This window comes from Cyphellophora attinorum, assembly GCF_001299255.1.
Source record: "Cyphellophora attinorum strain CBS 131958 chromosome Unknown Contig10, whole genome shotgun sequence".
Lineage (NCBI taxonomy): Eukaryota > Fungi > Ascomycota > Eurotiomycetes > Chaetothyriales > Cyphellophoraceae > Cyphellophora > Cyphellophora attinorum.
In genome coordinates, this window is record NW_017253238.1 from 629,329 (window position 1) to 656,719 (window position 27,391).

General features: G+C 53.4%; 11 protein-coding genes across 11 annotated transcripts; 6 read left to right on the forward strand and 5 right to left on the reverse strand.

The window, feature by feature from the left end:
• Positions 1-68: 68 nt before the first annotated feature.
• On the reverse strand, positions 69-1,906 carry AB675_8076 (uncharacterized protein; the record flags this gene model as incomplete). Its single annotated transcript, XM_018148494.1, has 2 exons — positions 69-668; positions 695-1,906. The coding sequence occupies 2 exons, from the start codon at positions 1,904-1,906 to the stop codon at positions 69-71; spliced, it is 1,812 nt and encodes a 603-aa protein (XP_018000947.1).
• A 404-nt stretch (positions 1,907-2,310) lies between these two features.
• Positions 2,311-2,850, forward strand: AB675_8077 (uncharacterized protein; the record flags this gene model as incomplete). Its single annotated transcript, XM_018148495.1, has 1 exon — positions 2,311-2,850. One exon carries the CDS (start codon positions 2,311-2,313, stop codon positions 2,848-2,850), a length of 540 nt encoding a protein of 179 aa, XP_018000950.1.
• A 1,324-nt stretch (positions 2,851-4,174) lies between these two features.
• Positions 4,175-5,976, forward strand: AB675_8078 (uncharacterized protein; the record flags this gene model as incomplete). The annotated part of the gene is made up of 4 exons (XM_018148496.1): positions 4,175-4,419; positions 4,469-4,841; positions 4,898-5,200; positions 5,248-5,976. The coding sequence occupies 4 exons, from the start codon at positions 4,175-4,177 to the stop codon at positions 5,974-5,976; spliced, it is 1,650 nt and encodes a 549-aa protein (XP_018000990.1).
• Positions 5,977-6,444: 468 nt separating this feature from the next.
• AB675_8079 (uncharacterized protein) lies at positions 6,445-9,315 on the reverse strand (the record flags this gene model as incomplete). Its single annotated transcript, XM_018148497.1, has 2 exons — positions 6,445-8,506; positions 9,128-9,315. 2 exons carry the CDS (start codon positions 9,313-9,315, stop codon positions 6,445-6,447), a joined length of 2,250 nt encoding a protein of 749 aa, XP_018001051.1.
• Positions 9,316-9,498: 183 nt separating this feature from the next.
• AB675_8080 (Histone deacetylase HOS3) lies at positions 9,499-13,071 on the forward strand (the record flags this gene model as incomplete). Its single annotated transcript, XM_018148498.1, has 1 exon — positions 9,499-13,071. One exon carries the CDS (start codon positions 9,499-9,501, stop codon positions 13,069-13,071), a length of 3,573 nt encoding a protein of 1,190 aa, XP_018000954.1.
• A 432-nt stretch (positions 13,072-13,503) lies between these two features.
• AB675_8081 (Flap endonuclease-like protein) lies at positions 13,504-15,109 on the forward strand (the record flags this gene model as incomplete). The annotated part of the gene is made up of 4 exons (XM_018148499.1): positions 13,504-13,517; positions 13,571-13,694; positions 13,740-14,379; positions 14,439-15,109. The coding sequence occupies 4 exons, from the start codon at positions 13,504-13,506 to the stop codon at positions 15,107-15,109; spliced, it is 1,449 nt and encodes a 482-aa protein (XP_018001290.1).
• A 492-nt stretch (positions 15,110-15,601) lies between these two features.
• Positions 15,602-17,542, reverse strand: AB675_8082 (putative MFS-type transporter YusP; the record flags this gene model as incomplete). The annotated part of the gene is made up of 3 exons (XM_018148500.1): positions 15,602-15,770; positions 15,826-16,381; positions 16,435-17,542. 3 exons carry the CDS (start codon positions 17,540-17,542, stop codon positions 15,602-15,604), a joined length of 1,833 nt encoding a protein of 610 aa, XP_018001054.1.
• Positions 17,543-18,334: 792 nt separating this feature from the next.
• AB675_8083 (3-oxoacyl-[acyl-carrier-protein] FabG) lies at positions 18,335-19,298 on the forward strand (the record flags this gene model as incomplete). The annotated part of the gene is made up of 4 exons (XM_018148501.1): positions 18,335-18,828; positions 18,880-19,059; positions 19,110-19,158; positions 19,185-19,298. 4 exons carry the CDS (start codon positions 18,335-18,337, stop codon positions 19,296-19,298), a joined length of 837 nt encoding a protein of 278 aa, XP_018000997.1.
• Positions 19,299-19,527: 229 nt separating this feature from the next.
• On the reverse strand, positions 19,528-21,362 carry AB675_8084 (putative sterigmatocystin biosynthesis monooxygenase stcW; the record flags this gene model as incomplete). Its single annotated transcript, XM_018148502.1, has 2 exons — positions 19,528-21,073; positions 21,124-21,362. 2 exons carry the CDS (start codon positions 21,360-21,362, stop codon positions 19,528-19,530), a joined length of 1,785 nt encoding a protein of 594 aa, XP_018001147.1.
• Positions 21,363-22,054: 692 nt separating this feature from the next.
• On the reverse strand, positions 22,055-25,117 carry AB675_8085 (putative transcriptional regulatory protein; the record flags this gene model as incomplete). Its single annotated transcript, XM_018148503.1, has 2 exons — positions 22,055-23,324; positions 23,400-25,117. 2 exons carry the CDS (start codon positions 25,115-25,117, stop codon positions 22,055-22,057), a joined length of 2,988 nt encoding a protein of 995 aa, XP_018001098.1.
• A 678-nt stretch (positions 25,118-25,795) lies between these two features.
• Positions 25,796-27,372, forward strand: AB675_8086 (Aldehyde dehydrogenase; the record flags this gene model as incomplete). Its single annotated transcript, XM_018148504.1, has 2 exons — positions 25,796-26,176; positions 26,266-27,372. The coding sequence occupies 2 exons, from the start codon at positions 25,796-25,798 to the stop codon at positions 27,370-27,372; spliced, it is 1,488 nt and encodes a 495-aa protein (XP_018001245.1).
• Positions 27,373-27,391: the final 19 nt, after the last annotated feature.

Here is a 27,391-nt window from a genome sequence, read left to right on the forward strand (position 1 = left end):
CGACAAAATTATGCGCAAAACAATCCGACTCACCTCTTTTGCTCTCGTCCTCGACTTGCCTTACCCACTCACTTACCTCGGCCTCTGCTACCGCCACCGCGGGCGCCACGATTGTGCCCACGACCGCCACCGTTTTGCTTGAAGCCAGCACCTGCGTGCTTCGGGCCACCACCGTTGCTCTGCTTACCTGAGTGATGGTGGCCGTTCTTATGACCACTGTTGTTATGGCCATTGCCGTTGCCATTGCCACTGGGCTTCCCGCCATCTTTCTGGAACTTACCTTTCCCGTTCTGATGCTTGCCGCCGTGCTTCTTCCCCCTGTCACTGTCATTGCCGTTCTTATCATGACGGCCCTTACCATTCCCATTGCCACGGTCACCATGCTTACCGTGTCCACTCGTCCGATGACTGCCCAACTTACCATTGAACCAACCATCCTTACCCTTCTCCCTCAGACTGATCTCGGTGAGTAGGGAACTCCATCTGCCCTTCTCTACACTCCCACCACCCTCCTTACCTAACGTGGTCAGATGCTGCCTGAACCAGTTCAGCTGGTCCAGGTTGAGCTGCACGCAGAGATGCCCACATGCTTCGGTGCTTTCACCGTTGAAAGCGCCGACGGTGATGGTCGCTAGGTCGAAGCGGTCTCCATTGAGAGCGTAGAGGTACTGTGGGAGGTAGATCTCCCTTCGACGATCGGGTGACCGTTCTCAGCGTCGATGTACATGTCGGTCTCGTCGAAGGTGACCACATTCGGGCGTGCAGCTTTGTCGATGGCAGCTCGGTAGAGCGCGTAGTCCACGTCCTGAAGAGAGCGGACAAACTCATGGCGCTTCTTCTCGGGTGCCTTGCCCTCGAAGATCTTCTTTGAGCTTGTTATGGGACTTAGTACTCGAAAGTCAACGAAAACGCGCATATGTGTCTTGCGGCTGATTCTCTCGCAAGCAATGCGGATGTCTTCGCGGAGGTTCTCGTTCGCGGCGCGGAGAGAGTGCGTGAAGATCTTGTTCAATCGAGCATGCCGTTCCTGGAAGTCTTTAGCTATAGCTAGCTTCTGCTTCATAGCCTCAGATGCCGCTTCGTAGCTGGCAAATCGTTGACCATCGAAAGTCCACGTGCCGCCATGATGCGGCACATCGATTGCTGTCCTGTCGAATATCTTCGACTTTGGGGTCTCGGGTTCCTGTTGTGCTGCAGCTGGATCTCGCTGGCTCGAGAGTGGCTGTACTCTAGTTATGGTCCTTCGTGGTGGTGCTGTGCCTTTCCAGATGTAGCTGAACTGTCGGTAACTGGGCTGAGTGCCGTATCTGTTCATGCGAGGCGCAAAACCGGCATAAAGGATTGACTCGCCCGTCTCTGAGACGGGCAGCGGGATAACAATTTGGTGCTGTCGGCCAGCAGCGTTGCCGCGGCAGTCGTAGGCCATCGGTTTTGCTTGACGAACAGTCTGAGGAGGTTCGCCGGGGAACCAGTTGATCTTGCCGACGAACCTCGTGTCAATGGGGCCCATGGTAGGCTGGCCCAGCGGACGCACAACGTAGTCCTTGGTCCAGGCAGACTCCATGTCGGGCTTTCGGGCTTGCGCGTGAGTCCGAGCCGCAAGACGGCGGCCGGTTACCAGGGTCGGATCATTGGTCCAGCGCGAGGCGACAGTCTCAGTGATCATCTTCCGTTTCGGTTCCCAGAGAGTTTTGCGAGCGTATGTGCGTAGCTCGCTGCGGCGCTCGGCCGTTCGTTGTTTCCTTCGTTCGTCGGCGGTTTTGATGTGGTTGAGCGCCGCATCTTGGTATTTTGCGATGTCGAATGCATATGGATCTGCGGGTGCTGCTGGTGTAGCCTTTACAAAGTGGTAGGGATACATCCAATCTGGTGGGCTAACGGGCACCACCGGTGTTGAGTGTGTCATGTTTGGTCGAGAGATTCGGGTATCGGTGGCGTTGAGGGTTGTGGCGTTGGTAGACGGCGTTGGTCTGTGCTTCGTGTGACGAGTTGCGAGCACGGACACATTGTTTGAGGCGGTCTGAGCTCGAAATAACGATGAAAACTAACAAAGATCGTATGAAAAGCGAGTTGGCTTTGTGACGACAATGGCGTGTGGTCAGCGGCACCAAGGACTCTTTGCTCGAGTCCACAACGGAACTTGCCTTGTGCCTTTGTGATATGTCGAGAGTTCTTTGATATGCGCTGTGACATTGAAATGCGATTCAGGCGCCCATACCGTCTTCGACAAGACCTTCTTGGAAATCACATCAGCCGCAAAACAGAATCGAACGTACAAACCACCAGTTTTTCCGAACCACAAACGCTGCCATGAGCGATACCCCCAACAAGAACTCCGTCGTCACGATGACGATCTGGATCATTGTCGCGATTATGATCGTCATACTCCTGATAATCATCGGGTGTGTGATGAAGCAAAGACGTCGTGGTGCTGCAAGGCGCCGCGGAGGCGTTGAAGCTGGCCTGAAGCAGAAGATCGGCCGGCCAACACCATACAACGCGCCTATCCGCAAGCTGCCGCACGGCCCTCGCCCGACCATACCTCCGCGCACCTCTTCTCGTCAGCATCCCGTGCCAGTCCACAAACACGCAACACACCATCTCCCAACTAACCCAAAGGTCGGACCACGACCGATGCTTCCTCCTGGAGCTATTGTGCGACAGGCAGGCCGGCCTGTACCTCCCATGAAGGGACCACCTCCAAGCCAGCCCTTGCCAGCACCGCCTCAGAGAGCTAAGTTGTCCCTGAAAACTAATTTTGGCCCAACTATGGGCCGAAACAGCCCGGTGAGTCCGATGACGCGTAAGGATTGGGCTTATAGAGGAAACAGCGTTGTCAGCCCTATGTAAGGGCAGGATGGAGGCGTCCGCGAGGTAGGTATCGCAGTGACATGGGCGAGGAGCATCAAGGTGAGTGCAAGTAGTCAGCTAGATCAACAAAGTCAAGCTATTTCCCTCAGATCTCTAGTGTCCCTCCAGAATCGACCTTGTTCGCATTGTGAGTCGCGTCGAAGCAGTGCCGGCAGGATCTCAACTATGAACTACTGCATAGAGCGGTCGAACAAGGACACTTGATGTATGTAGCAAAGAAGTTGAAGCTGGACCCCATCTCTCTTTTCATTGTCGGTCGAAGAGCGGTGTATTTCGAAAAGAGCAAAGACCCTGCCTCAGCCACGAGAACGAGTTTCCTGGGCTCTCTTTCCCTCAAGGAGATATCGACACCGACTACAGCAAGCAAGCTCGCTGTCAGGAATGAGCGGGGCTTGGTCGGTCTGGGTGACTTCGAATGGCTATCTGAGGTTTCGCCAGCAACGGACATCGTAGGTGAGCCCAACCTTGGGATCTCGTATATCGCACGGAAATGGGGCCTGGCATCATAAGCTGATGCAGTTTTGGAGGCGGTTACCCATATTGGGTGATTCTTCCTCGTCAACGCTTTCGCACAGAATCTCAGTTCCCAAGGCTAGCCTTCAAAATAGCAGAAGCCATAATTTTAGCAAGAACTAGTAGCACGTGAAATCATCACGTGATATGGGCAGGAATAAGTCCGGATGACAAAAAGTAATCTCAGCTTCTTTTCTAAGCAGGTCGATGACTTTGGCGTTCCGCGCAAGTCCTGGTTTCACACCTGCTCTCACGCTTCCAACGCCTGCGTTCAGCGTACCACTTGCTACGTGGAGGTTTGAGCTATCATGGTGACTTAGCGTTCACTACGCCTGGTTGCTACGTAGCTCAGAATAGGCACGATGCAATGCAGTCCTTGGCGCTGTACTGCAGTCACAGGCGTGGTAAGTTTTGGCGACCATGCGGACGAGACCCGGATCCAGGATGCCCGATGAAAGTGCCTAGCCACGTCTTTGTCTCTTACTGGTCAAGGAGACGGCATCTCAAGCACGTTCTTCGTTAAGCGACAATCGATGGGCTTGGCGTGTTGCCCGGTTTTGCAGCGCGTGCACCTGATCAACGCTAGCGAACTGAAGAGTGCGAAGTCTAGCGTGGGGTCGTGTCGCGACAGGAGTTGGGCACCAATGTCTTGCTCTGAGTCGAATTCTAGACAAGGTGGTGGCAGATTACGGCTACATCTGATGAGGACATCTCGTCCTCGTCGCAACTATATCTCCTTATTCATGCATAAGCTGTGACAGTCCACGATCACAGCTCCGTGGATGTCACCATGGCGCCGAAAACGCGACGAAAAGTATACAGCGATTCCCTTCAGCACACATTTCCCACCCATGCTTTCTGGGAGCCTGAGACAAGTGCCAACATTTGGATTGGCGATGTCGGCTACATCGATCACGATGGCAATTGGCAAAGATTACGCAGGCATACTATTCAGAATGTGACAACCGATCAACATGACTGGGGTGTCGTGCATTCTGAGAACGTCAAGAAAAGAAGCGTGCAAGGCAAGGCCGCGTGAGTCAGCCACCTCATACCTACCAATATACTGATGCTTGATCCTCAGCTTGAAAGCACCAGATGCGCCTGCTGGAGCACAGGCTCATACCAGGTACACATCCGATAGTCAATTTGGAGCGATGCTGGTCACTCAAGGCCCTGTCAGGCGCCACCAGTGTGGAAAGGAATCCGATGCTCGAAATCATGTGATGAACCACCGGAAGGAACTAGCCTGCAACTTCCCAGATGTGATCGAATATGGCGTTTGCGTCGTTACTAAAATATGGACATCGCGTAAAGCATCGACGACAGCCTGGTCTTCCGGCTCCAAGACGAAAGCAGTAGCATTTGATGTGACGGTATTCGACGTGGGAACGATGGGTGGAGGCGTGCAGCGAGAGATTGTACAACATGTTGGTCCTGACTTTCGTTACTGGAAGGTACGTGTCCGCACACCCAACACCACCCAGGTCCATCGAAATTAACATGCTGACAGGGAAGCGCACAAGACTCATGCATACTGGGATTTGGGGGCCTCAAGTTCAGATACCACAAATTGATCTGTGGAATACTCGTGTTCTCTGAGCTCGATCCAGAAAATGACAGGACCAAATGGCGTACGCTACGGATGTTCCGCAAACAATCGAACAGATCCGAAGGTGATTTCAAAGACCTTCCTGTATCGGATAAGCAGTGTTCAGCCTCTTCTAGCGAGACCCTAGTGGAAAGTGTGTCTCCACGGACTGGCCAAGCTAGGAAAATCTCGAAGCTGGAAGAGCTGGAAGAGCTCAGTATCAAGGTGCGTTCTTTCTCAATGGTCCCATCCATGAAGCTAATACCTAGCAGGAAGTCCAAGACCTCCAAGAGAAAGCCAAGAACGACGACAAAGCCCAACATTCCTACCTTGTTGAAGATGGACTCGTATTCTGGGTCCAGGCGGTAGTAGACCATGTGCAACGATTTGGACCACCTCCGCCCGATAATGACCCCGCCTCAATGGATCGCCACACAGAAAGTCGTGCAAAATTCAACGGCCCGATAGATCAGATGCGTGGTCTCGGTCTCGCGTCACAGCCACAGTCGGAGCGCTCGTTCAACAAACAGAATCCTTCTGTGAATTTCTCGAGACATTATACTCCCATCACTAAGCACGAGCCCTACAAGAGCTCCAAGTATGAAATGGGCTACTCCAGCCTGCCGAGGGGGAATGCGAGACACGAAGTTGGATCTCTGAGAACGACCAGACACATCGACAGCCATCAAAGTGACGTTGGCAACAGGAATGACATCGACGGCTCGGTCAACCCACGGCACGATTCCAATCTCATATCTCAGCGGCGGTCACAGCGCTCGACGAACAAGCAAAATATCGCCCGCGAGGCGAATAAGAGCTCCGAACATAGAACAAAAGACCCCAGCAATCCCAGACACCCGACCAGAAACTCAAGACACGACGACAGTACCCCAGAGCGACAAAATATGCGGACAGCCATTACAGTGACGATGAAACCAGCGACAGTACCGACGCTACTGACGATGGTACCGAGAGCGACGATGGACCGGTCCGTGTGTTAGGGCGGGCGAGTGCCGCGCCTCGAGCTTCTGGTCGCATCGGCCAGACAAACAGGTCTTTGGACACTCGCAAGCACACTGATCGAAAGTCTGGCAGTACAAACGACAGGCTTCATGGCAGACCGGAACAGCGAAAGAAAGATGATCGTTCCCGTGCTAGCGACAGACATCGTTAGTGATGAGATGTGATGTTTTGTGGGGCTTGCCGCAAGGAGGGAGTCAAGTCTTGGGGGCATTTGTGCTGGGACAAGGTCAGTGAGGTCATCTATTACAAGGTCCTTTCTTGGCCATGATTCAAGTAGTGGTCAGTACCGCTCAAGAAGGACTCATTGACGACAGTGGAAGAAAACATGTATCTGGATGTGACGCTCAAGCAATGGATAGATGACGAGGAGTGAAGACGAGTTGAATTTGGCTCTGATGACTGTAATTACAGACTCGTCGCTCTCGTCGAGTCCTGCTGTTGTCAGGCTAGGTAAGCACCCCAAGTCCTTGATCCGCCCACCATGCCTGACTGTCGTCGAAGTCGAAATCGAACATCGCTGTGTTCAGAGCATCATACGGCATCATGCTGTTCATGTCGAACGTCTGCATGGGCGCTTGCATGACAGCTGTTGGAAGTGGTAGATCTGGCTGAGGCATCACCTCTGCCGTCGGAGTATGGTCGTAACCAGCAGTCTGCATCTCCATCAGGTCGTTGTGCAACTTCACCATGCGATTGACCGACTCGAGGACGAACTCCTCGGGCTCGGTTGCGGAGGAGAGCTTCATTTTGGCCAAGCTCAAGGCGCTCGACCCCATCCAGTAGGAGTGGAAGCCCTGGCCAAGTGCTTTGACCCGTCGGCCTGAGAGGTCCACACATTTGCTGATCAGATTGACAGTGAGGGTCTTGTCTTGCATCATGTCCTGACGGCCGCCTGCCGCCACCGCAATGTCGTGACAAGCTGCGAGACTCGCTCGGAAGCCATCGGCCCGGATATTGCACAATGTGAGACCAGTCGGCTCGCTCAATTCAACATATGTCTTCATAATGTGAAGCGAGCTTTCTCGACGTGTGCATCTTGAGTAGAAGTACTGCGACTGGGCGAGCCGTTGTGTGGCGAATGGCTGATGCAAAAGAAGAAGGTAGTCATGAGGTACCAATGTTGCTAGGGCTCTGGCCGCCTCGGTAATAGGCTTGTCCGGCCATGTTGCCAGGTTGTCGAGCTCTTCCCGAATCTGATTGTCAAACTGCATTACCGTCTCGAGATCTAATGTCCGCGAGATGCTGTTGACCCTCGTCAAGATGTCAATGCGCAGTGGCAAGTGGCGGGTTTGCTGTGCAAGAAAACTTGTTCTGGTAAAATCGCCGAGTGGTTTCGAAGTTGGCAAGGTCTGTGTGCTATCATTAAAGTCTTCGTCATGCACGTTCAATGGTGGTAGACAATCCCAGTCGTCCGGGCCGATAGACACTCGCATTCCACGATCGCAGGATATCTCCAGGTTTATCTCAAGTATCGTATACCAGAGTCGGCGACGCATTTCCTGATCGAACGGCGAGATCTTATTCGACAATGTCGTTGGCTCTCGATGTAGACCGGCGCTCATTGCCATGGATAAAAGGCTCTGTGCGGCAATCCACTCCCGCTTGATTTTGTAACAGGTCATGACCTTGGCGATAAGCAAAAGGACATGGGTCTGATAGTACTCGAGAGTGGTGTGCTTGTGTGACTGCTGGTCCAGCCAGACTTCGACCGCCTCGAGCCACCGGTGAGAAGTTGTTCGTCCGACAGAGCTCCGACCGATGAAGCCTTCCGCGCCGCCAGCGAAGACGCAATTGATGGCAGCCATGACAAGTAGCATCTGTACAACAAATTCGATTTCCACACTTTCGGGCTCCGTCCAGAACGCTTCATAGCTCTGTAAGAATGACGGGACATGCAGAACGCGGTAAGTCGTCTCGAATATGTCCAGATATCCGTGCACCAGTAGATCGGCCCTCTCTCGTGGAGGAACCATTGCAGCAAACGATTCGAGACTTCCTGCGGTCAACGGCTTCGAACCTGAGGACGTTTCTGCTGTGCTGCGAACTTTCTTGAAGACATCTCTGGACTTCTCGAAATTGGGCATACGCGCCAGTATGTCCTTGACGAAAACGGAAAGCTCTTCGAACTGGAGCAGGAGACTGACAGCGTTACTCGGACCATAGTACTGCGTCTTGAACGAGCGACCTCGCAATAACGAGCGCTCGAACTCCTGCGGTTTGTCCTTGGGACGGGTGCCGGGTCCTTGCGGATGACCCAGGCCCAGGAACATCTGCTGCGAGACAGGTTTCGCTCCTGCCGATCGCATATATGTTTCCAGTTCGAAGACGCGTTCCTGTAACTCTTCGAGAGTTCTCGTGGGTGCTGGAGGTCGCTTCACTGCTTGTCTATTGGCGTTTGGGTGCGTTGCGATAGCTTTGGCACCGCTCTTGCTGACCTTATGGTATGTGGCGGCCTCCTCCGTCCACGAGTCTTCCGCCTCTGAGTGGTCGTCGCGGTGTCCCTCAGGGCTGTCGTCTTCAGGTGTCAGTAAGTTACCAGGGTCGTATGCAACATATTTGCAGGTATCGCCCTGCCCACCTCTTATGCAACGAACGCAAGAAGGAAGCTCTCGACCACACTTTACTTTCCTCCGACGGCAGTCCACGCAAGACAAGGCAAGCCTCCTTCGCTTTTGGCCCATCCTGAAAAGGCGCTCTGCTAGAGATTACTTGATCTTGAGTATACTTTTGAACCGAGTCTCGAAATAGTTATGACCGGAGACCGTGATCACCTGAGCGTCTCAACGATATGAATTAGTAGCCGTGAAACGAACCCTGCTTATGTCACAACCGCGATGCAAGATTGACGTTACAGCGCCCACCCCAACGACCCAAGACGTTTTGAAGCCCTACAAAGTCGGCCGAGCAGGTGCTTTAGAAGTAGTCGGTCAAGCTTGAAGGGAGACGACGAAGGGTCCATCACATAATCAGTTGCACCAAAGAAATCTTTGGAGGGCGCCTGAGACTATGCCTGAACGTCGCTTCGGATCTTCAAATCCGTCCGCTGCTCGGCTATAACACTCGCTCGCTCTCGGAGATAGAAGTAGGAGCTTCAGCGCTATCTGCTCGAGCGATTCGAAGTTCCCTTACCATCGTCGCCACACTCTGTGTGTCTGCGCTATCGTGTGATGCGATACTTGCACGTCGTAGGTAGCGACTTTCTTTACGTCCTCGTCGTGGCCAAATACTCGTACAATGCGGGTGATGCCTGGTGCTGGGAAGGAACGACGCCTGGGAGGCAGAAGGGTGGGAAGTCTGGGCAGTGGTGGAGTGCCCATGGGAGCCAGGCGTTCGGGCGGCAAGCTGAGCCCTGTCGCGTCGGCGCGCTTTGGTTGGCTGCAGGGTGACGTGGTGTTTCTTAGGTATTATTGTTTGCCAGATACTATTGACCTCTTTCTGTCACCTGCCAACACCACAAGGACACTTGCGACAAATGCGCATGAAAAGCGTTGTCAGACGCAATGGATTCAGATCCCGATGTCCCATTGCCATCCATAGAGGGCGATGGGGCAAGCAAACCCGCCCACAGCACAACCATCACCGGCCGCCCTTCCATCACAAATACATCAATTGCGCCGCCCGTCACACCCAAGTCTAAGTCATTAAGTCGATCGCCTCCGAAGCTTCAGACATCGCCTGCTGCGTCTCGTCCATCAACCGCGCGATCGCCGTCAGTCGCGAGTGCAAAGAGTGACAGGCAACCCTCCCCCGCCCCCGCGCTTCGGGCGCGACAATCCCTCAACAACCTGAAGTCATCGCGCAGTGGTACACCACAGATGGCTCAGTTCCGTCGAGCGTCTTCGAATCTCAACCCACTATCGCCTGTCTCTGGTCAAAAGCATGGCACGATGCAGACAGCGCAGCACAAGGCTCTGACACCAAACGAAGTGGCAAAGTCATTCTTTGCGAAAGAGATCGATCAACAGGTCGCACAGACGTCAGAGGTAGTAGTGATAGTCCACGATTCATGCTATGGCCACCGCTTCTCCCGTCCGAAAGCGACCAAGGCTGCCCTCAGTTCGATTGTGGAAAGACCAGAACGCATCCAGGCCACTCTGCTCGGCGCATCTCTGGCATACGTTCGTCTTGGTGGCCGACATGCTGATGGCAGATATCCGCCTCACCCCAAGAATACTACGCCTGCTCACAGCGCCCCGTTTCACATCAACAAGACGAATCGATATGTTCCACTCAACCATGCAGCTGTCACCGCTGTACACGGCGCCAAGTGGATGGAGGAACTTCAGATCATGTGCGACACGGCAGAGGCGAAGCTGGCCATGAATGGAAAGGAGCTGGTCAGACCGATCGGCTATGGCAAGGATGAGAATGGCAAGTCACTTCCAAAATTGCACGAAGGAGATCTCTACCTTTGCTCCGAATCACTGGCAGCACTACAGGGTTGTCTAGGAGGTGTTTGCGAGGCCGTGGACACAGTATTCGCTGGCAAAATCACAAAGCGGGCATTTGTATGCATTCGACCACCCGGCCATCATTGCTCCGCGGACTTCCCGTCAGGCTTCTGCTGGCTCAACAATGTCCACGTGGGCATCAAGTACGCTGCGATGACGCATGGTCTCACACATGCAGCGATCATCGACTTTGATCTCCACCACGGTGACGGATCTCAGATGATCGCATGGGATCATAACACAAAGGCCAAGGAAATGCCGAAAGGTGCGACTTCTCACAAAACCACACCCATCGGCTACTACAGCTTACACGACATCAATTCATACCCCTGCGAATGGGGAGATGAGGAGAAGGTCCGCAATGCTAGTGTCTGTGTTGAGAATGCTCATGGTTTATCCATCTGGAACGTGCACCTTGAAGAGTGGAAGGACCATGCTGAGTTTTGGAAGCTATACGAGACGCGGTATCTAGTCCTGCTCGAGAAGACGAGGAAATTCCTGAGACATCATGCTGCGGCTATGCGCTCAAAAGGCATACAGCCTAAGGCGGCGATCTTCGTCTCTGCTGGGTTCGACGCTAGCGAGTGGGAAATGGCCGGCATGCAACGACACGGTGTTAGTGTCCCAACCGAGTTCTACGCTCGCTTCACCTCCGACATCGTCAAGATTTCCATGGAAGAAGGTACGGGTGTCGATGGGCGGATCATCAGCGTACTCGAGGGCGGCTATAGCGATCGTGCACTGGCGAGTGGCGTCCTGAGCCATGTTTGCGGCCTTGTCAACGAGCCTGTTACCGATATCAGCGGTGCAGGAGCTCGTGGACTTGGTGCCTCAATGTCTGGCCTAACTCTTGAGTCTGTTCGTGACAGCACATCAGCTCTCGGACCGCACGTTGACAAGTGCGAGTCCAGTTGGTGGAGTCCACATGCATTGGAGACTATCGAAGCAATCGTTGCTGGTCGTTTGCCTCCCTCGAAGGAAGTCATCGATAAATCTCCGGGCAATTACTCGTCGCCGACACAAGCTTCGAATGCTAAGATGACTCGCACTGCGCGAGAACGCCAGTCTCTCAACGCAGAGTTGGAGGCACGTCTCTCTTTGCTGGAACGACCTCCACCACCTCCACCAGACGTCGAATGGGAGATCGCAGCTTACGAGCTCTCCCAACTTATCATACCAGGTGATCGTCAAATATCTAGCTGCCGGCACGATGAGCTCAATGCCGAAGCCACGAAAGCAAGACGGGCACGTCAGTCAGGAGTCGGCATCGAGCATGCCGAGCCAATGCAGCTACGCGATCGTAAAAGTAAAGCTCCAGCCTTGCCTGCTGCTGCCATACGCTCGACTTCTCGAACGAGGAGTGAGAGTCGCAGAACGACGATTGCTTCATTTGCGGACTTACCTGATCCCGATGAGCCAGTGCCTCCACTTCCAGCACAAGTTATCCCTCGCCCACGGAGGCGTTCGAGCGCTGGTTCGAGTATTGTGTCAGGTTTCTCAGACATGAAATTGACTGATGAGTTTAAACAACCTGCAGTTTCGGTCAAGTCGTCGCCTCGTAAGGTCGCAGCCACTGCGAATGCTGCCAAGGGTTCGAAAGGTACTGCAACGAGAAGGACTCACACAGTGGCCACGAAGCCTCCTGCCCCGACAAAAGTTCTACCTCGGAAGGCCGTGCCTGCCTTGTCCCGTCAGACCTCAAACTCATCGGACAAGGCTTCAACAATCCTTCAGCAGACTTCCAGCAACCAGTCTAGACAAGCTAGTACCAACAGTGATGCATCTGCAGACATGGACAATATCACGAGTGGTCTCAAAAAGATCAAATTGAAGATGCCCACCAAAGAGCAACATGATCAGAACCAGAGAAAGCTTGAGGAACAAATGCAGCAGAAGGCCAAACCGAAACCGGCGCGCAAGATTCCTGTGCCGAGAGCAAAGGCCACCTCGGCAGCATCGTCTGTCCCAGCAGACCACGCCACAGTCCCGTCTTCAGGTGTTTTGGTCCCTCCGACCACAAACGATCATGCGCTACCTGGAAATGGCCCAGAAGTGGGCGCGAATGAGGCAGAGGCATCGACACATGAATCAATCGGTCCGAGTCGCACCGCTCCATCGCCCGTAATGACACAGTCTGCTGTTCCCGAGGCTCCAACAGCGACGAGCACTGGTACGAATGTCAATGAGCAAGCCCCGGTCGTTGGTCATGACACTTTTCTGGTGATGCCACCACCTCCGCCACCAACGCATGGTAACGTGTCGTTCTCGCAGCCTTCGGGAGAGCACAGTGCTCCGGCCAACACCTTCGCGACCCCAAAGATGCCGCAGGAGCAACATCCTGGCACAGTCCGAGTAGATGATGCGATGATCCATCATCAACACTCGCATCCTGCACCGGCTTTTGTGCCTGCTAGCAATCAGTGGCGCTTCGTCACGCCAAATACAGGTCAGCCCGGCAGTGCGAATGTCTCACGACCCATGACACCACAGAAGTACCAGCTTCCAACGTTTACGTCGACATCACCTATACCCTTTGCGAAAACGCAGACAACAGGTTTACCCGAGAACAACGCGAGACAAGAGCACAGCGGGATATGGGATATCCCAGACACTCCTCGCTAGCGGCCGAGAAGCTTAGTCGCATCATAAGTTTGAATGCAGTACGGAGTTGAATGTTTAAGGCAGTGTATCCTTTGAGGAAGGCACTCGGTGATTTTATGATACCCCATAGAGTTGGATATAGCAGCGGCGTTGGGGTCCCGATCGTTCGGAAGTGCTATTTAGAACTAGGTTTCCAAGCAGATACTCCCTACACGCATCTCCGACATGCCTCGTGCTGTCAAATAGTACGACGTGCGAGTCGTTGCACAGTAATGGAAGATCGAAGTGATAATAATAGGTAGGTAGGCCTCAGGTCGAGAGTCGGACCCGAGACGCGCCGGACGACATCCAAGCAGCCACGCTCCACAATCTTGACTCCGTGCCCACTACCAGTTGACCGCCACGAAGCAAAGTGTCCACTTCCCACCGTGAAGGACTCCGGAACGGCCCACCATGGGCATCAAAGGGTTGGCACTTTTCACTGCCTGCTTCGAAAGTTGAATACTAAGATATTCGACAGGTTCTGGGAAGTCCTCACGGACCATGACTCGAAGCATCCCGAATCACCCATCGTGAAAGACGTGAACATCGCGGAACTTGCCGCTAAGCACATCGACACTTACAAGCGCCCGTACCGGATAGCAGTCGATGCTGCGTATTGGCACTACTAGAATGTTGATCTAGCTCAGACAAAGGCGATCAGGGAAGGCTCCCATAGGACTTCCAATCCCTCCGAGAAGCAGATTCTATACCGCGCCTTGCGTTATGCTAAGCTTGGTATCCAATGCCTGTTCGTCTTCGATGGGCCGAAGCGTCCCAGGAAGAGGCACGGCGAGCATGTCTACAACATCAAGTGGGACAGTAAATTAACGAAGGAGACCCTTCGTGCCATTGGAGTTCCCTGCTGGTACGCGCCTGGGGAGGCGGAAGCGGAGTGCGCTGCCCTTCAGCGCGAGGGTCATGTCGATGCTGTCTTCTCGAACGATGGAGACTCCTTCATGTTTGGCGCCACTACTGTCATGACTTTCAAGTATGACGACGGCAAGAAGAAGTCTAACGACATGGTTTGCTTGGTCAAGGCTGACGACCTCAGGAAGCAGTTCCAGGGTATCGATCAGGAAGGCATCTGTCTCTTCGCTCTTCTGACTGGGAACGACTACGATACCGAAGGCCTCCCACAATGCGGAGGTGTTGCGGCAGTTGAAGCTGTCAAAGCCGGCTTCGGATCCTCCCTGACGGCTGCGTATCACAACAAGCAACTCCGCCAGTGGAAACATGCACTACAGGAGCATTTCAGGACCTGTGGAAGGCCAATTACTGTCTCCAACAGTTGGGCTTCTGAGGCGATAGTCAGATTGTGCCTGGAGCCAACTGTACTGACCCAACAGAAGCGACAACAAAAGTCAGTCGAGAGTCCTACTGGAACAACTTCGTCGAACTTGACGGCTTGAAAGACATCCTGACTACGCGATTCAACTTCTCAGCCCAAGAATTTCTAGCTTGGTTGCCACAGGTCCTGCTTGTCCGCAGACTATTGAACAACGAGGACGTCGAAGGTCTCAAGCTCGAGATTGGGCGCAAGATATCGAGAAAGGAGTTCGGCAGCGCATCTGTGTCGTCTGCGTCATACAGTAGTGAAGCACTTGGTCTTACGGAAAGGTATCTTGTTACCTGGCCCCAAAACGATACCAGGGATACGTCTAGGATCAAGGACTATGCATACGAAGAACGACTGCACGCCGACATTGTGGACAAAGTCCTGGAGGCTGGAGGCATATCGACCTTTGCAACATCCAAGCAGGGCTCTAAGCGGAAGAGCGCGGATACTTCCGACCATCCACGTCCTTGCAAACAAAAGAAACCGGCCAGAGGCTCAAAGAGCCTCGATCATATTAAGCAAACCCTGAGCGAAGATGCTTTGCGAAAGCAGCCTTCCACCACAAAAGCACCAGGTACAACCTGCTCACAGTCGAAGCTCGTTTCCACGGCTCCTGCAGTCAGTACCACTGCTATACACAGCGAGCATATAGCTGAAGTAGGCAGTCGTGCTATTACATAGGAGATCAGATACGTATGATGCTAAATGTTGATTTGGATGCACATGAGGGCGGCAAGCCGTGTACCCAGCGTCCACAACGGAATCAGCAAGTCGTGTTATCTACGCCAACACGAAGCTAGACGGGATCTCAAAAGATCGAATGCGACCATAAATTTGGCTGCTGGAGTGACCACGGTGACGTTGGTCCAGAGATAGACTCAAGAGAAAGACACGACAAAGGCAACGTCATCCGGCTTCGAGAACCGACGCCATGACTGTCCACCAACGGCGGACAATAACAATCCCGCTAGAATCCGGATCCTGGTCATCCGGTCTTGCCAGGAGCCACACCCGAACCGACATCTTCGTCCGCGTGCCTTCCACACCGGGATTCTTTGTCAACCGGCAACAGTTAAGCCCACTTCTTCAGAACAGGAACAGAAAGCATTCATCTCTATTATTCTACAAGCCTCTTTTCGCCCACTGCTCGGCCTCGTATAGGCACAGGTTTTACTACACGACCGACTTCTCCTGCCTCTCCTCCTCCTCCTCAACCACGCCGACAGTCTTGCCGTGCATCTTCCGGCTCACATCATTCGTCAAGAACTGACCATAGTTGATCGTGAAACAAGCACAGCCGAGCGCAAGGACTGCGAACGCAACGACAGCATACCACACGTAGCTTTTTTGAGGTCAGCCAACGGCTTCTTGGGGTTCAAGGGCATGGATGGACTCACTGGAAAGCATCACTCGCTGCATTGCTCTGTGCCGCGGCCGCAGCAGCCAGGATCTCCGGCGAGATACCAGGCACGTCATCCAAACCCACACCCGTCGTCAGACCCGTCAACAATGCAGGGACGCTGGACAGTGGCAGACCCAAAGCTGTCACAGCTTCGGTGACTCGAGGTGGGACAAAAGCAGTAAGCTTATTGTTGAGGATAGCAACACAGATTGCTAAGCCAACAGACGCACCGCCAGATCGGATCGAGCCTAACGCACCGAGTGCCACGCCGATGTCTTCGGTTGGGAGCGCCAAGGGCGCGATAGCGAGTGAGCAGAGCTCGAGAGCGCCAACGGAGGTGGTCGCGAGAAGCATGAATGCAACGCCCTTCGCCTCGTCACCGACCTCGACATCGATCATAGCAGCACAGAAGGCCAAAAGACTCGCAGCGCACCCAATCAGGATGAAGCGCGAGCGTTTGATATACTGACAGAGCACTGCAGCGATAATCTGGCCAAGCAAGGCGCCGCCACCAACGACACAAGCAAGCCAGCCTTTGTGAATGGCGGACCCTAGGAAAGCAGATTAATCAATGTCCGAAGTCCGACGAGAACGATAAACTTACCTCCAAAAAGGAAAGCGATTTGCTGAGGCCAAAGCACGTTCATACCGTAGTACACGATACTGCCAACAGTCGCGGTGACAACCATAGCCAAATACCCAGGACTCTTGAACAGGTGCATTGGCAGCAGCGGGTCACCCTTGTGCAGCTTCGCATCATAGATGACAAAAGCGACGAGCGCAACGAAGCCCACCACGATAGTACCGATCACATGTGCCGAGCTCCATGGGTACAGCGAGCCTCCCCAATTCAGACCCATCAAAAAGATGACCAGACCGCCAGTGAAGAGGACCAATCCAACAGCATCCTGTCGCTTCACCTGCTGCATCTTACTGCGACCGACGTGTAACTGGTGGAACGTGGGAGGGTGGTAAAAGAAGAACATGCACAGAGTCGCTGCGCCGGCCATGGCGATATTGATGTAATACGAGCATCTCCAGCCAGCACTCGTGCCGGTGACGAATGCCTGTGCGATGACAGGACCAAAGCACGCAAACTGGAAGCTTGAGGAGAAGATGGCACCGAGCCAGATTGGCCTGTGTTTGTTGGGCACCAGCTCCGATATGGCAGTGGTGAATGTTATTTGCACCGCTCCAGCAAGGCCATTTAGCAGGTTGGCGCCGATCAGCGTATCGACTTCGTTCGTGGTTGCACCGATGATTGCACCGATGCAGCCAATGCCGTTCCCAATGATAAAGAACCACCGTCTCCCGAATATGTCGGAAAGTCGACCGATGATCAGGAAGCCAATGGTCAATCCAAGCGTGTACGAGAGGGCCACCCAGGTGATGTTTGGCGAAGGCCCGATGTCCGCATTGATGATCAGTAGCGAGTTGCTGGGAAGCACCCATCCCGTATAGTTAGAGATATTGCCAAAGCAGAGCCCAACGACTGTGCCGATGAACCCAACCGAACGGTAGTAGTTCTTAGGCAGGTTCTGCCCGAGAGCGGACTCTGCGATATCGTAGGTATCGTTATGGATGGCAACATGCTCGTGGCCATGCTCAGCAGTGGCCGCAGTAATCTTGTCGCCACCACTGCCATTCAGCGAACTGCTCTCAATCTGATTGGTTGAAGCCATGTCTTTGTTGGCGTCTGGTACAGACGACATGGTATCGTTCGTGACACACTATGCAGTGTTGAGGAGAAGGATCTATCAGCGTGAGAAGCGTGCTCGTGAACAGGTCAGCCAGAAGAATATGGCACTGTGCTGGGAGTGTGACAGGTAGCCAAAGAGTGTCTCGGAATGGAAGTGATGGGTATATGCTCTATCACTGTCCAAGCAGACGAGGTATCCAAGGGACTAGTTACGCTAGCAGTAAAAGACCGTGGCTGCTCCAGAGCATTCTTGTCGCAAGGCTCGTGGTAGCCTTCATTTCGCATCAGCAAATTGCTGAAGGCAGTCTGGAACATCGCAGACCCGCCCCGGACACCCATACTCAACAGCGTGGAGCTGTCAAATCTCCATATGGAGTGTAAGCTGATCGAAAGCGGCCAAGAAGCGAGTGCCCCGGAAAACGACAACCTGAGTTTGGAAGTTGGAGACCCCAGCTCGCCCGGACCTCCGTGCCCCAGTCCACCACATCTTATGGGGTAACTTCCCTCCCTGCCAACCTTGGAAGGTCAACGACCACGGACTGCACTAGTGACTGCGGCATGATGAGATGCCGATGGCTACTAGATGCTGGTTGCCTGCAGAATCAATGGCAGCTAACACCTGTCATTTGCTTGCTTGTCTGACGCGTGTAGTAGGAGCGATAGCCACCGCTGGATACGCACTTTGCACTCCGGACCTTCGCAGATCCAATCGAGTAATTCGAGATGCTACAGTAGACTGGCAAGGCTGTCCGCCTTGAGATCTCGCTAGACCTCAAGACAGGGAGCCCGACTGAGAGTGCACAGCATGGCATCGCTGCTAAAAGGTGTAGGATTCGTGACTGGAGCTGCAGCAGGTGTGTTGACTTGCTATCCCGCCCGAACGAGTGCAGAAGACCCGGAACCTTCATTAACCCAAAGTGTAGGAATTGGCAAAGCAACAGCACAGTCGTTTGTCCGCCACGGCGTACGCCGCTTGGCCATTGGGGATATCAATCTTCCCGCTCTAAAGGAGACAGCGTCGGACCTTAAATTGCAATATCCCGACCTCGAGGTTGTGCCGCTGGAGCTCGACACGTCGTCGGAGTCGCTGGTGGACAAGTCTATCGCCGACACGGTCAAGCATTTCGGACGCATTGACTATGCTGTCAACAACGCTGGTATAGCGGGCAAGGCGTGGCGTAGCGCCGACTCGGATCTCGAGGGGTGGAACAAGACTGTGGACGTTAACCTTACTGGTGTGTGGCTCTGTTCGAGAGCACAGATCAGGGCCATGCTAAAGCAAAATCCACTCGAGGCGAGGTGGGTGCCCCGGGACGTGGTCATTGAACCTATATGCTGACATCGCCACAGCCCAAGATTCAACAGAGGAGTGATCATCAATGTCGCCTCCATGTACGGCATCATTGGGACACCATTGGAGGTTGGCGCCGTGGTCTACACAGCGACTAAGCACGGAGTGGTGGGAATGACGAAGGCGGACGCTATTGCATATGCTGGGGAGAACATCAGGATCAACGCAATATGTCCTGGGTAAGTCAGATCGATCGCAAGTTGTGAAGGTCACTCACAAGAATGCCTAGGTATGTTGCGACGCCTCTTCTCAAGAGCGCAGCAGCGGAAGCATGGCAGGTGAGATCGCACGGACGCCAGCGAAGCGGCTGGCGGAGATGGACGAGATTGGCGACAGCATTACTTACATGGCTAGCCCGCTGTCGTCTTTCATGTACGGATCGGCTATGGTCGTTGATGGTGGCTACACAATACAGTGAGACTAACATGAATCTGCAAGAGACATTGACAATTGTTGTTGGGCTGCTCCTGCCTGCAGAGGCATATTGGCAGGAACGTAACATATCGGACAGAAGGGGCGCACAAAGTATGCTCGCCCATTTGATTTGCGACGCTGATGTGCAAAGTCATCGATGAGAGGTAACACATTGCTTCTTGTTCAGATGACATATACCCGTCCTGATAACGCCATACACATTGACTGCCGATTTACAAGTTCGCTTGAAGCTCCTTATCGCCCGCAAAATTAACCGCCGCTCTTGAAGTGATCGTGCCCGACTTGTTCAAGATCTCCCTCCTCTTCCCTTTCGACTGGAACTCCTGATCGTCGTGCTCCCTGACGTAGTATGCCCAGTCCGCCGTTGGATCACTCTCACACTGCGAGAAGCCACTGCCCAACCAGGTGAATCTGTTGCTGTTGTACTTGACTTCCATATCCTCCCACCGTACTTCTGATAACGCCTCAATGTAATGAAGTGTCGAGCCTGGCCAGAGTGCCGTGACGGGCGCATCTGCTTGGTTTGCTTTGTACCAGCTTCGACATGGGTCAGCCCAAACAGTCTGCTTCATGAACTCGTCTTTCCATAGGAGGAAGTCGTCAATCGCCTCTCGCTTGGGAGCAATACTGTGGATGTTGGAGGTTTGGTACCTGTCGATGACGGCCATCATCCAGTCGGCCTGAGCTTCGATGGCGGAAAGAACTGGTCCATTGCCGATGGGGCAGTTGGGACCCAAGAAAATCATGTAATTGGGAAAGTCGGCAGCCGCGAGTCCAAGGTACGAACGTGGCTCTTTTGCCCATTCGTCCTGCAAATTGTTGCCGGTGGGACCGATGAGTGGGAAGCGAGGCTTGAATGTAGTGTCAAATCCAGTCGCACAGATGAGGACGTCGACAGGATGTTCGTTGCCATTGTCCGAGAGACATCCTTTCTCTGTGACGGCAGTGATCTCGCCATAGACGACTTCGACGTTCTCCTTCGTCAAAGACTCCAGGTAGCCTACACCAGGAGTCAATCGCCGGCAGCCAAGAGACCAGTCTGGGATGAGCTTTGACTCCAGAAACTTGTTGTTCAGTTTCGTCTTCATCTGGTCAATCATGTACGCACGGGTGTCATTGTTGGTCTGGGTGCCCTTCAAGAAGAGACTGAACTGGCCATTCAGACCTGTCTCAACTTCTTTCCTGTATTTCAGCAGAGTGCCGGGCTTTTGCTTGAAATCCCGCAGCTCCTGAGGCGAGAAGACGTGCTGCTCCAGTCCTTGCACGGGCGAGACGTAAGTGGGCTCTCGAATGAAAGTTGTGACCTTCCGTACATGTGGCTGTATGGTGGGCAAAACCTGGATTCCAGACGATCCATTGCCGATCAAGCCGACGTGCTTGCCCTTGAGATCCACGCTGTTATCCCAATTTGCGGTGTGCAGCAGTGTGCCCTTGTACTTGTCTAGGCCAGGAATCGCAGGCCACCGCCAAGCGTTGAGAATGCCTCCTGCGTTGATGAGAATGTCACAGTAGTCGGTGAACGTCTCGCCGGAAACCACATCTTGTACCGCAACATCGTAGCCGCCCTTCTCAACATTCCACCTTGCACCGACTACCTTGTGCTCGGCCTTGCAATATCGTTTCAAGTCGTACCTTTTGGCGAAATCGTTGAAGTAGTTGTAGATTTCTCCGCTCCCGGCGTACACTGCCGACCAGTCCAGCTTCGGTTCGAACGACCAAGTGTAGTTGTGAGCTGGAACATCGCAAGCACATCCAGGACTTTGCCAGGGTCAGACTCGTGGTGATCGAAGACAAGATTGAAAACTTACTATTTGTTCTCCCACCATGTCCCAGATAGCTCCTTATTCTTCTCGTACACGACCAGTTCGAAGTTCCGAAAGCTCCGTTGCAGTTTGTACGCGAAAAGCAACCCACTGGCCCCAGCCCCTATGCATATGATCCTCATATGCCGCTCTGAATGAATTGGTGCATTCTTTCGCCTCCGAACATCGTTCATGCCACCCCAGTGTTTTCGCTCATTGGATGAGGGCATAAGAAAGTCTGCCATAATGTCGATGTCTTGTGAGCTTTAAAAGATGGTAGACGTGTTGACAGATGTTGCGATCGCGAGAGCAAATGAACGAGGGCACATGGTCATAATGTATCGCAAGACCAACACAACAGGGATACTGCTACCTGGAGTTGCGGGGCCGGCGAGCTACACAAGCCTGGAATCACGCCTGGCGTGGAAAACTGGGGGGCAAGCTTTGGCGGTCCGTCGAGACCTGCTGAAGCGTGCATTTTGATCGGTTTGCTGGGCCTGAGACTCACACGAGTCAGCAAGCTTAGGCCTCGGCTGTGTTCAGCCAGACTGGTTCAGTAGCCGACGGCTCCAACATAGAATACGTCAACAGCTCTGGCGCGCTGGAACACTTTGTGCTAGAGTAACACCGTGCAGCATTCTGAGGTTTCGAACTATATGGTACGAAGCTGCGAAGATGGCATCACTCGCAACGATGACTTCAATTTTGACGAGGTACAGATCTTGGCAGAGATTATGTAAGGTGCCTAAGTACCTAGGTACCAACCAAGGTGGATAGGAGAGCTCTATCCAGATACAGAAACCACCGCCTGCTGAAAGAGCTGTCCAAAAAACCCTCCAACACCTTGCAAAAGCACAACCGGGATAAATGTCACACAAAATCCTCATCGTCCATCTGAAACATCGTGCTGCGACGAATCTCAGAGCCTCGCTCGACACTAGCGACCCTCAGTGCCTCTCCTCAAGATATCGGCCAGCCCAGCCATTGTTTTCGAGAAAGTCCGGCTGTCGACTTCGCTTTGGGAGCGTGAACGTGAGAAATTTCCGACGGTAGGGCCGTAGGGTCCCGAAAAATTTGAGTTGAGATGCGTGCCATTCTGCGAGAAAGTTCGATGCAATTCAGACCCGATGTTTGATGGCACTTTCGCTGGTGGCACCATGGTATTCCCGTCGTACAGTCTCGAATCATCGTTCACGTCTGGCTGATCGGTCTCCATCTCGCTGTGAACCGTGTCCAGACCCACAGAGTCAAATCCTGCCCCAAGACCAGCTGGCATGCCCAAACTACCAAAATCAAGTCGGTCATCAGGATTGAGAAGCCCGACGAAATCTGGAAATGTAAGATCTTGTATCTCGTGCATTGCAGCCGGACGAGGCTGGGATCTTTGACCCTGGGGATTCGAGAAGGGTGTTGTAAGCGGCGGCGTGGAGAAGCCCATATTAGGTGTTTCTGCGCCCATCCATGCGTTGTTGGAGCGATATTGCGTGAAATTGAGGCCGTGAGGAACTGAGTTAGACAGATTGACCTGTCCAGAGACGTCGTCGCTACCCGTCTGGGTCGATGAGACAGCTGACTCGTGGTTGTTATTCGCGATTTCGTCGAAGTTTGTGTGCTGCGCAAGTCCAGACCAGGCACTGTCTGCGCCCGACGAGCCGACCATTGTCCACCCATCGCTACCTGATGGAAGCGACCCAGGCATCACGTTCGCAGCCGGCTTTGATGCCTGAGGCTGCTGTGTTCCAAGAACATGATCGTGTCTGACTTGACCTCCGTTAGCACCATTGAGCATGGACTGACTTGCGCTGTGACGGAAGTCGTTGCCACCATTTCTCGTCTCGTCGTGATGGAACGATTGATGCCGCTTGAATGAACCGTTCGGGCGATTCTCATGATGTGAGCTGCGTCGCCTTCGAGGAGGCTTCTGCCTGGGCTCCGGCACAGCATCCCGCAGCTCGATGATCACTGCGGCGAGTACATTGGACATCTTCTCGGCTGGCACATAAGTGTGCGACATATCTTGCAAGGCGGCAGCCAGACATTCGAGGTACTGCATATTGCTGTTTCGCGTTCCTCGATCTTTCACGTATGCTAGGGCCGCGACTAGAGCTGTTGCAGCAGTGCCAGCGTGCTGAAGGCCTGTCACAAAGATTCGCCTCGTATCGAATCTCGTTCGGTGTTGCCAAAATATCTTCGCGATCCTCACAGCGCTATTTCGAATATGTTAGACGTACTGCCCCAATCGAAACATGGGACGCAGGGATCGCAAGCAGGCTGGTACTTACTGCTGAGTGCAGATCGTCCGGGACAACGCAGAGAAATGGTTGGTGGGATCCATCACCTTCCCTGCTGCAGCCGCATCCAAGTCGTCCTCACTACTATCTCCTGCATCTGGGTCAGGGCGAATGGTTTTTGCGTCGTCGTAGCGAGCGAAAGGCCGATGCAACAAAATGAGCGTTGCACTGTACTGCTGATGGAGCAGGAAAAAGGAGAACGGTGCGGTCGAGATGTTAGATGCGTTCCACGCCAACGCCTCTGGAAGCCGAGAATACCATGATTCTAATTCCCGATGCAGTGCTGACATGCGAAAATAGACGTGATGATCGATGTTGCTGCTGAGCTTGGATGCTGAGTCCATGATCTCCGTTATTTTGCCCGCCAATTCCATGAGGTCAAGTAAAGCTTCGTAGACCTGGGTTTCACGGCTTTGAGCAGGTCCAGAAGGTAGGCTCGTGCCCATCCGCTCAAATTCGACGCTGAGCCTGTATACTTCGAGGTCTGACGGTTTCATCATGGTCGGTCGACCAAGGAATAGTGCCCAGTACTTGTCGTAGATAATGCAAGCCCAAAGCGTCATGCGCCCAATCTCGATATCTCTTTGGCTGGCCCCAGTATTGCTGGCGTCGAGATGTAGGCCTATATCGAAACACAAACGATTCGCCATGCCAGCATATAGCCAGCCCAGGTTGTCTCGACCTGAACCAGTCTCAAGATCGCCCAGAATAAGCAGCGCTGTGATTGATGGAATTCCACCCGGCCGCTCAATCTCGTATTCTAGCATGTATTTGGCTTCGCGCTGCAGAGTGCTTTCCTTGTCCGGCAGGGCGATCTTCTGCATGTCCGGTCGCTCTTTGTCGCAGAACTTGTACCCGGCAGCGAGAATGCAGAGGTGGAGGAATCCAGAATAGTACGGGCCTCGGCCAGCTTCCATACCTTCTTCAAATGCAGCTCTGTGCACGACATGTATGACGCAGTTGTAGTACTCCCAGAACAAGCCCAACAAGTAATCATGGGTCTCCATGGAGATTGATCGTAATGCCTTCTCGGCCCGTCTCTGTTGCTCCATCGCTTTGCGATTTGCTTCCTGAGTTTGATCCTTTAGCTCAACGTGGACGTGACAATTGGCTACCGGCCCGAAGTACCGCAAACGACCGCTGAGCTGATCGAAGCTCAAATGACCTGAGCTCGATAACAGCTTGCTGACCATGCTGGCCCCGCCATATGAGCTGACAGACTTGGGCGACACGCCATCGAGGTCTGATCCCGAGGCGAAAACGTCGCCACCTTGCAAAGAGGAGATCGAGGGAGGCTGTGGTACGACAGCATCATGCACAGCAGCAGAATCTCCTGGTTCAGACAGCAAGGCTTTGGCTGAGGATTCTGGCGGCTTAGCCACGGGTTCTGTAGGTCGATCGTCTCGTTGATCCCGTTCGCGAAGTTGATTTTCAAGCTGTGTTATTCGCTCTGTCAAGGAGGTCATGTAAGCCTTGCTCGATGGCTTGCGGCGCTCATCGTCGTGGTTGACTACGCATTCGCGGTTGTTCAACTTGCATTGTGTGCATGCCTCCTCGCCCGGTGGAATGACACATCTTGTCCTTTTCTCCCTGCATGATGTGCATGCAACTGAAGCCCGATGTCTGGGTTTCTCTCGCTTCTCCGTCAATGCTGAGTTCTCGACAGGTGGCGCGGCGTCCACGTGTGTAACTTGGACTTGTGATTCCATGTAATCACCCTTTCGGGAGCTCCACTCAATGTGATTGTCTGTACCAGGTGGTCTGTAGGAGTTGTTTTCCGGGGCCGTATGAGCTACTTGAATCTGTGCCTACACACTGCCTGAACTGATGCAAATTTCCAGGACAGAAAGCTGAACACGTTACTCCGGATTCCGAAGAGGAACGGGCAAGAAGATTGCGTCCCCGCTGCCGAGCTTCGTCCTAGTGCCATGGCTTGGTTGTCCGAACGTGAGCACGGGCGAAAAAAGCAGTGCCGATTGACTTTTCGTCGACCTACAGTAGAAGGCCGAAAGGGCTAGATGCTGCACCTAAGCGGCCAGGCGGGGTTGCAATCGCCCCATGCTTGCCATGTGGATCATCTCCGCGCCTCGGTTGCAGTAGGCGCACACCCCTGCCCCTGATTTACCGCCATGACTCGCCATCCGCCGTCAGCATTTTGTACGGCATTCAAAGAAGTACAGACTCGAGTACACTGGCAAACGGAGCGAGTCAATTATCGCGTCCCATGGTCGGGTGAGAATTGTACATCACAGCAATATCGCAACAGGTTCGCGGAATCCTGTTGGCAATTTTTGATTTCCACCCTCCACGAGTGCTACAAAACCATCTGTTACAGTCTATGTGCCCGCGACTGGGTATTAAGCCACTGTGAGAGTATATTTCTCAGTATGGCGACGAATGCAACATCTTCATTCGAGTTCTCGGCCAAAAGTCTCCCCCTTCAGCTGTTCATCGACAACGCATATGTGGACTCGAAGTCGAACAAGTATTTGACTGTTCACAATCCCAAAGACGGGAGCCTTGTGAGCGACAAGGTCCCTCTTGCAAACGATCAAGATGTCGACGCCGCAGTAGTAGCCGCAGAGAACGCGCTCCCAGGCTGGAAAAAGATTTCTGCTAGCCAGCGACGAGACATCCTTCTCAAATTCGCAGGACTACTTGAAAAGCATACGGCGCCGCTTGCTGAGTTGACCCGCATCACACTTGGTGCGCCATTTGGGTCGTTTGGTGCCTTCGAGGTCGGTCTGGCAGCGGAGGCATTCAAATACGTAAGTCGCTGTCTTATCGCAAGATTCTTGACCGCAAGCCGGATGTTACTTCGAGGGTTGCCCTGAGATGAGGCTAACGTGGCATACAGAATGCTGGTTGGATTGATAAGTTCCTCGGTGAGGCCGTGCCTCAAGAGAACGGCTTTATGCAGATCACTCGTAATGAGCCGTTGGGGGTCACTGCGGGCATAGTGCCTTGGAACGGTCCCTTGGGCACTGTCGGACTGAAGGCGGCACCTGCACTTGCGACGGGAAATTGCTTCATTCTGAAGCCATCGGAGAAGACGCCGTTTGCTGCTGCAGCTCTGGGACCATTGATAAAAGAAGCTGGCTTCCCGCCTGGTGTATTCCAGGTATTGACAGGTGATGGAACGACTGGAGCACTGATTGCGAGCCATATGCGCATCCGCAAGGTCTCTTTTACTGGTAGCATTCCGACGGGAAAGAAGATCCAGGAAATGGCTGCGAAATCAAACCTGAAGCGAGTTACCCTGGAGCTGGGAGGGAAGTCTCCTGCTGTGGTTTTCGACGACTGCAACTTGGAGAACGCAGCGACGTGGTGTGCTAATGCACTAGCAGCAAACACCGGGCAAGTCTGCTTTGCAGCGACTCGAGTATACGTTCAAGAAGGAATCTTCGACAAATTCGCCAAACTATACAAGGAGAAGCTCGAAGAGAAAGCAAAGACGATTGGTGATCCGGACCAGGAAGGGACCCAGATGGGCCCATTAGTCGACAAATCACAATTTGAGCGCGTCAATGGCTTCATAGAACGGGGCATCTCAGGAAGCCAAGGTACTGTGCTCATAGGTGGCAACAAGACCGACAAAACTGGTTACTATGTCGAGCCTACAGTATTCACAAACGTCTCCGCCGATGCAGAAATTTACTCGAACGAGATTTTCGGCCCGGTATCGATCCTCAACTCTTTCAAAACGGAAGAAGAAGTGGTCAAGGCAGCAAATGCTACCGAGTACGGCCTCATGGCTGGTGTGTTCACACAGGATATCAACAAAGCTCTGCGTGTAGCCAGTGACTTCGATTCTGGCATGGTCGGTATCAATTGCGTCAGCCTGACATTCTTGACGGCACCATTTGGCGGCAGCAAAGAGAGTGGCTTGGGCAGAGAATGTGGCAGAGCGGCACTACAAGCGTTCACCGAGCCGAAGACAATTATGATCAACATGACATACTAAAACTTATGCTTTGGGAAGG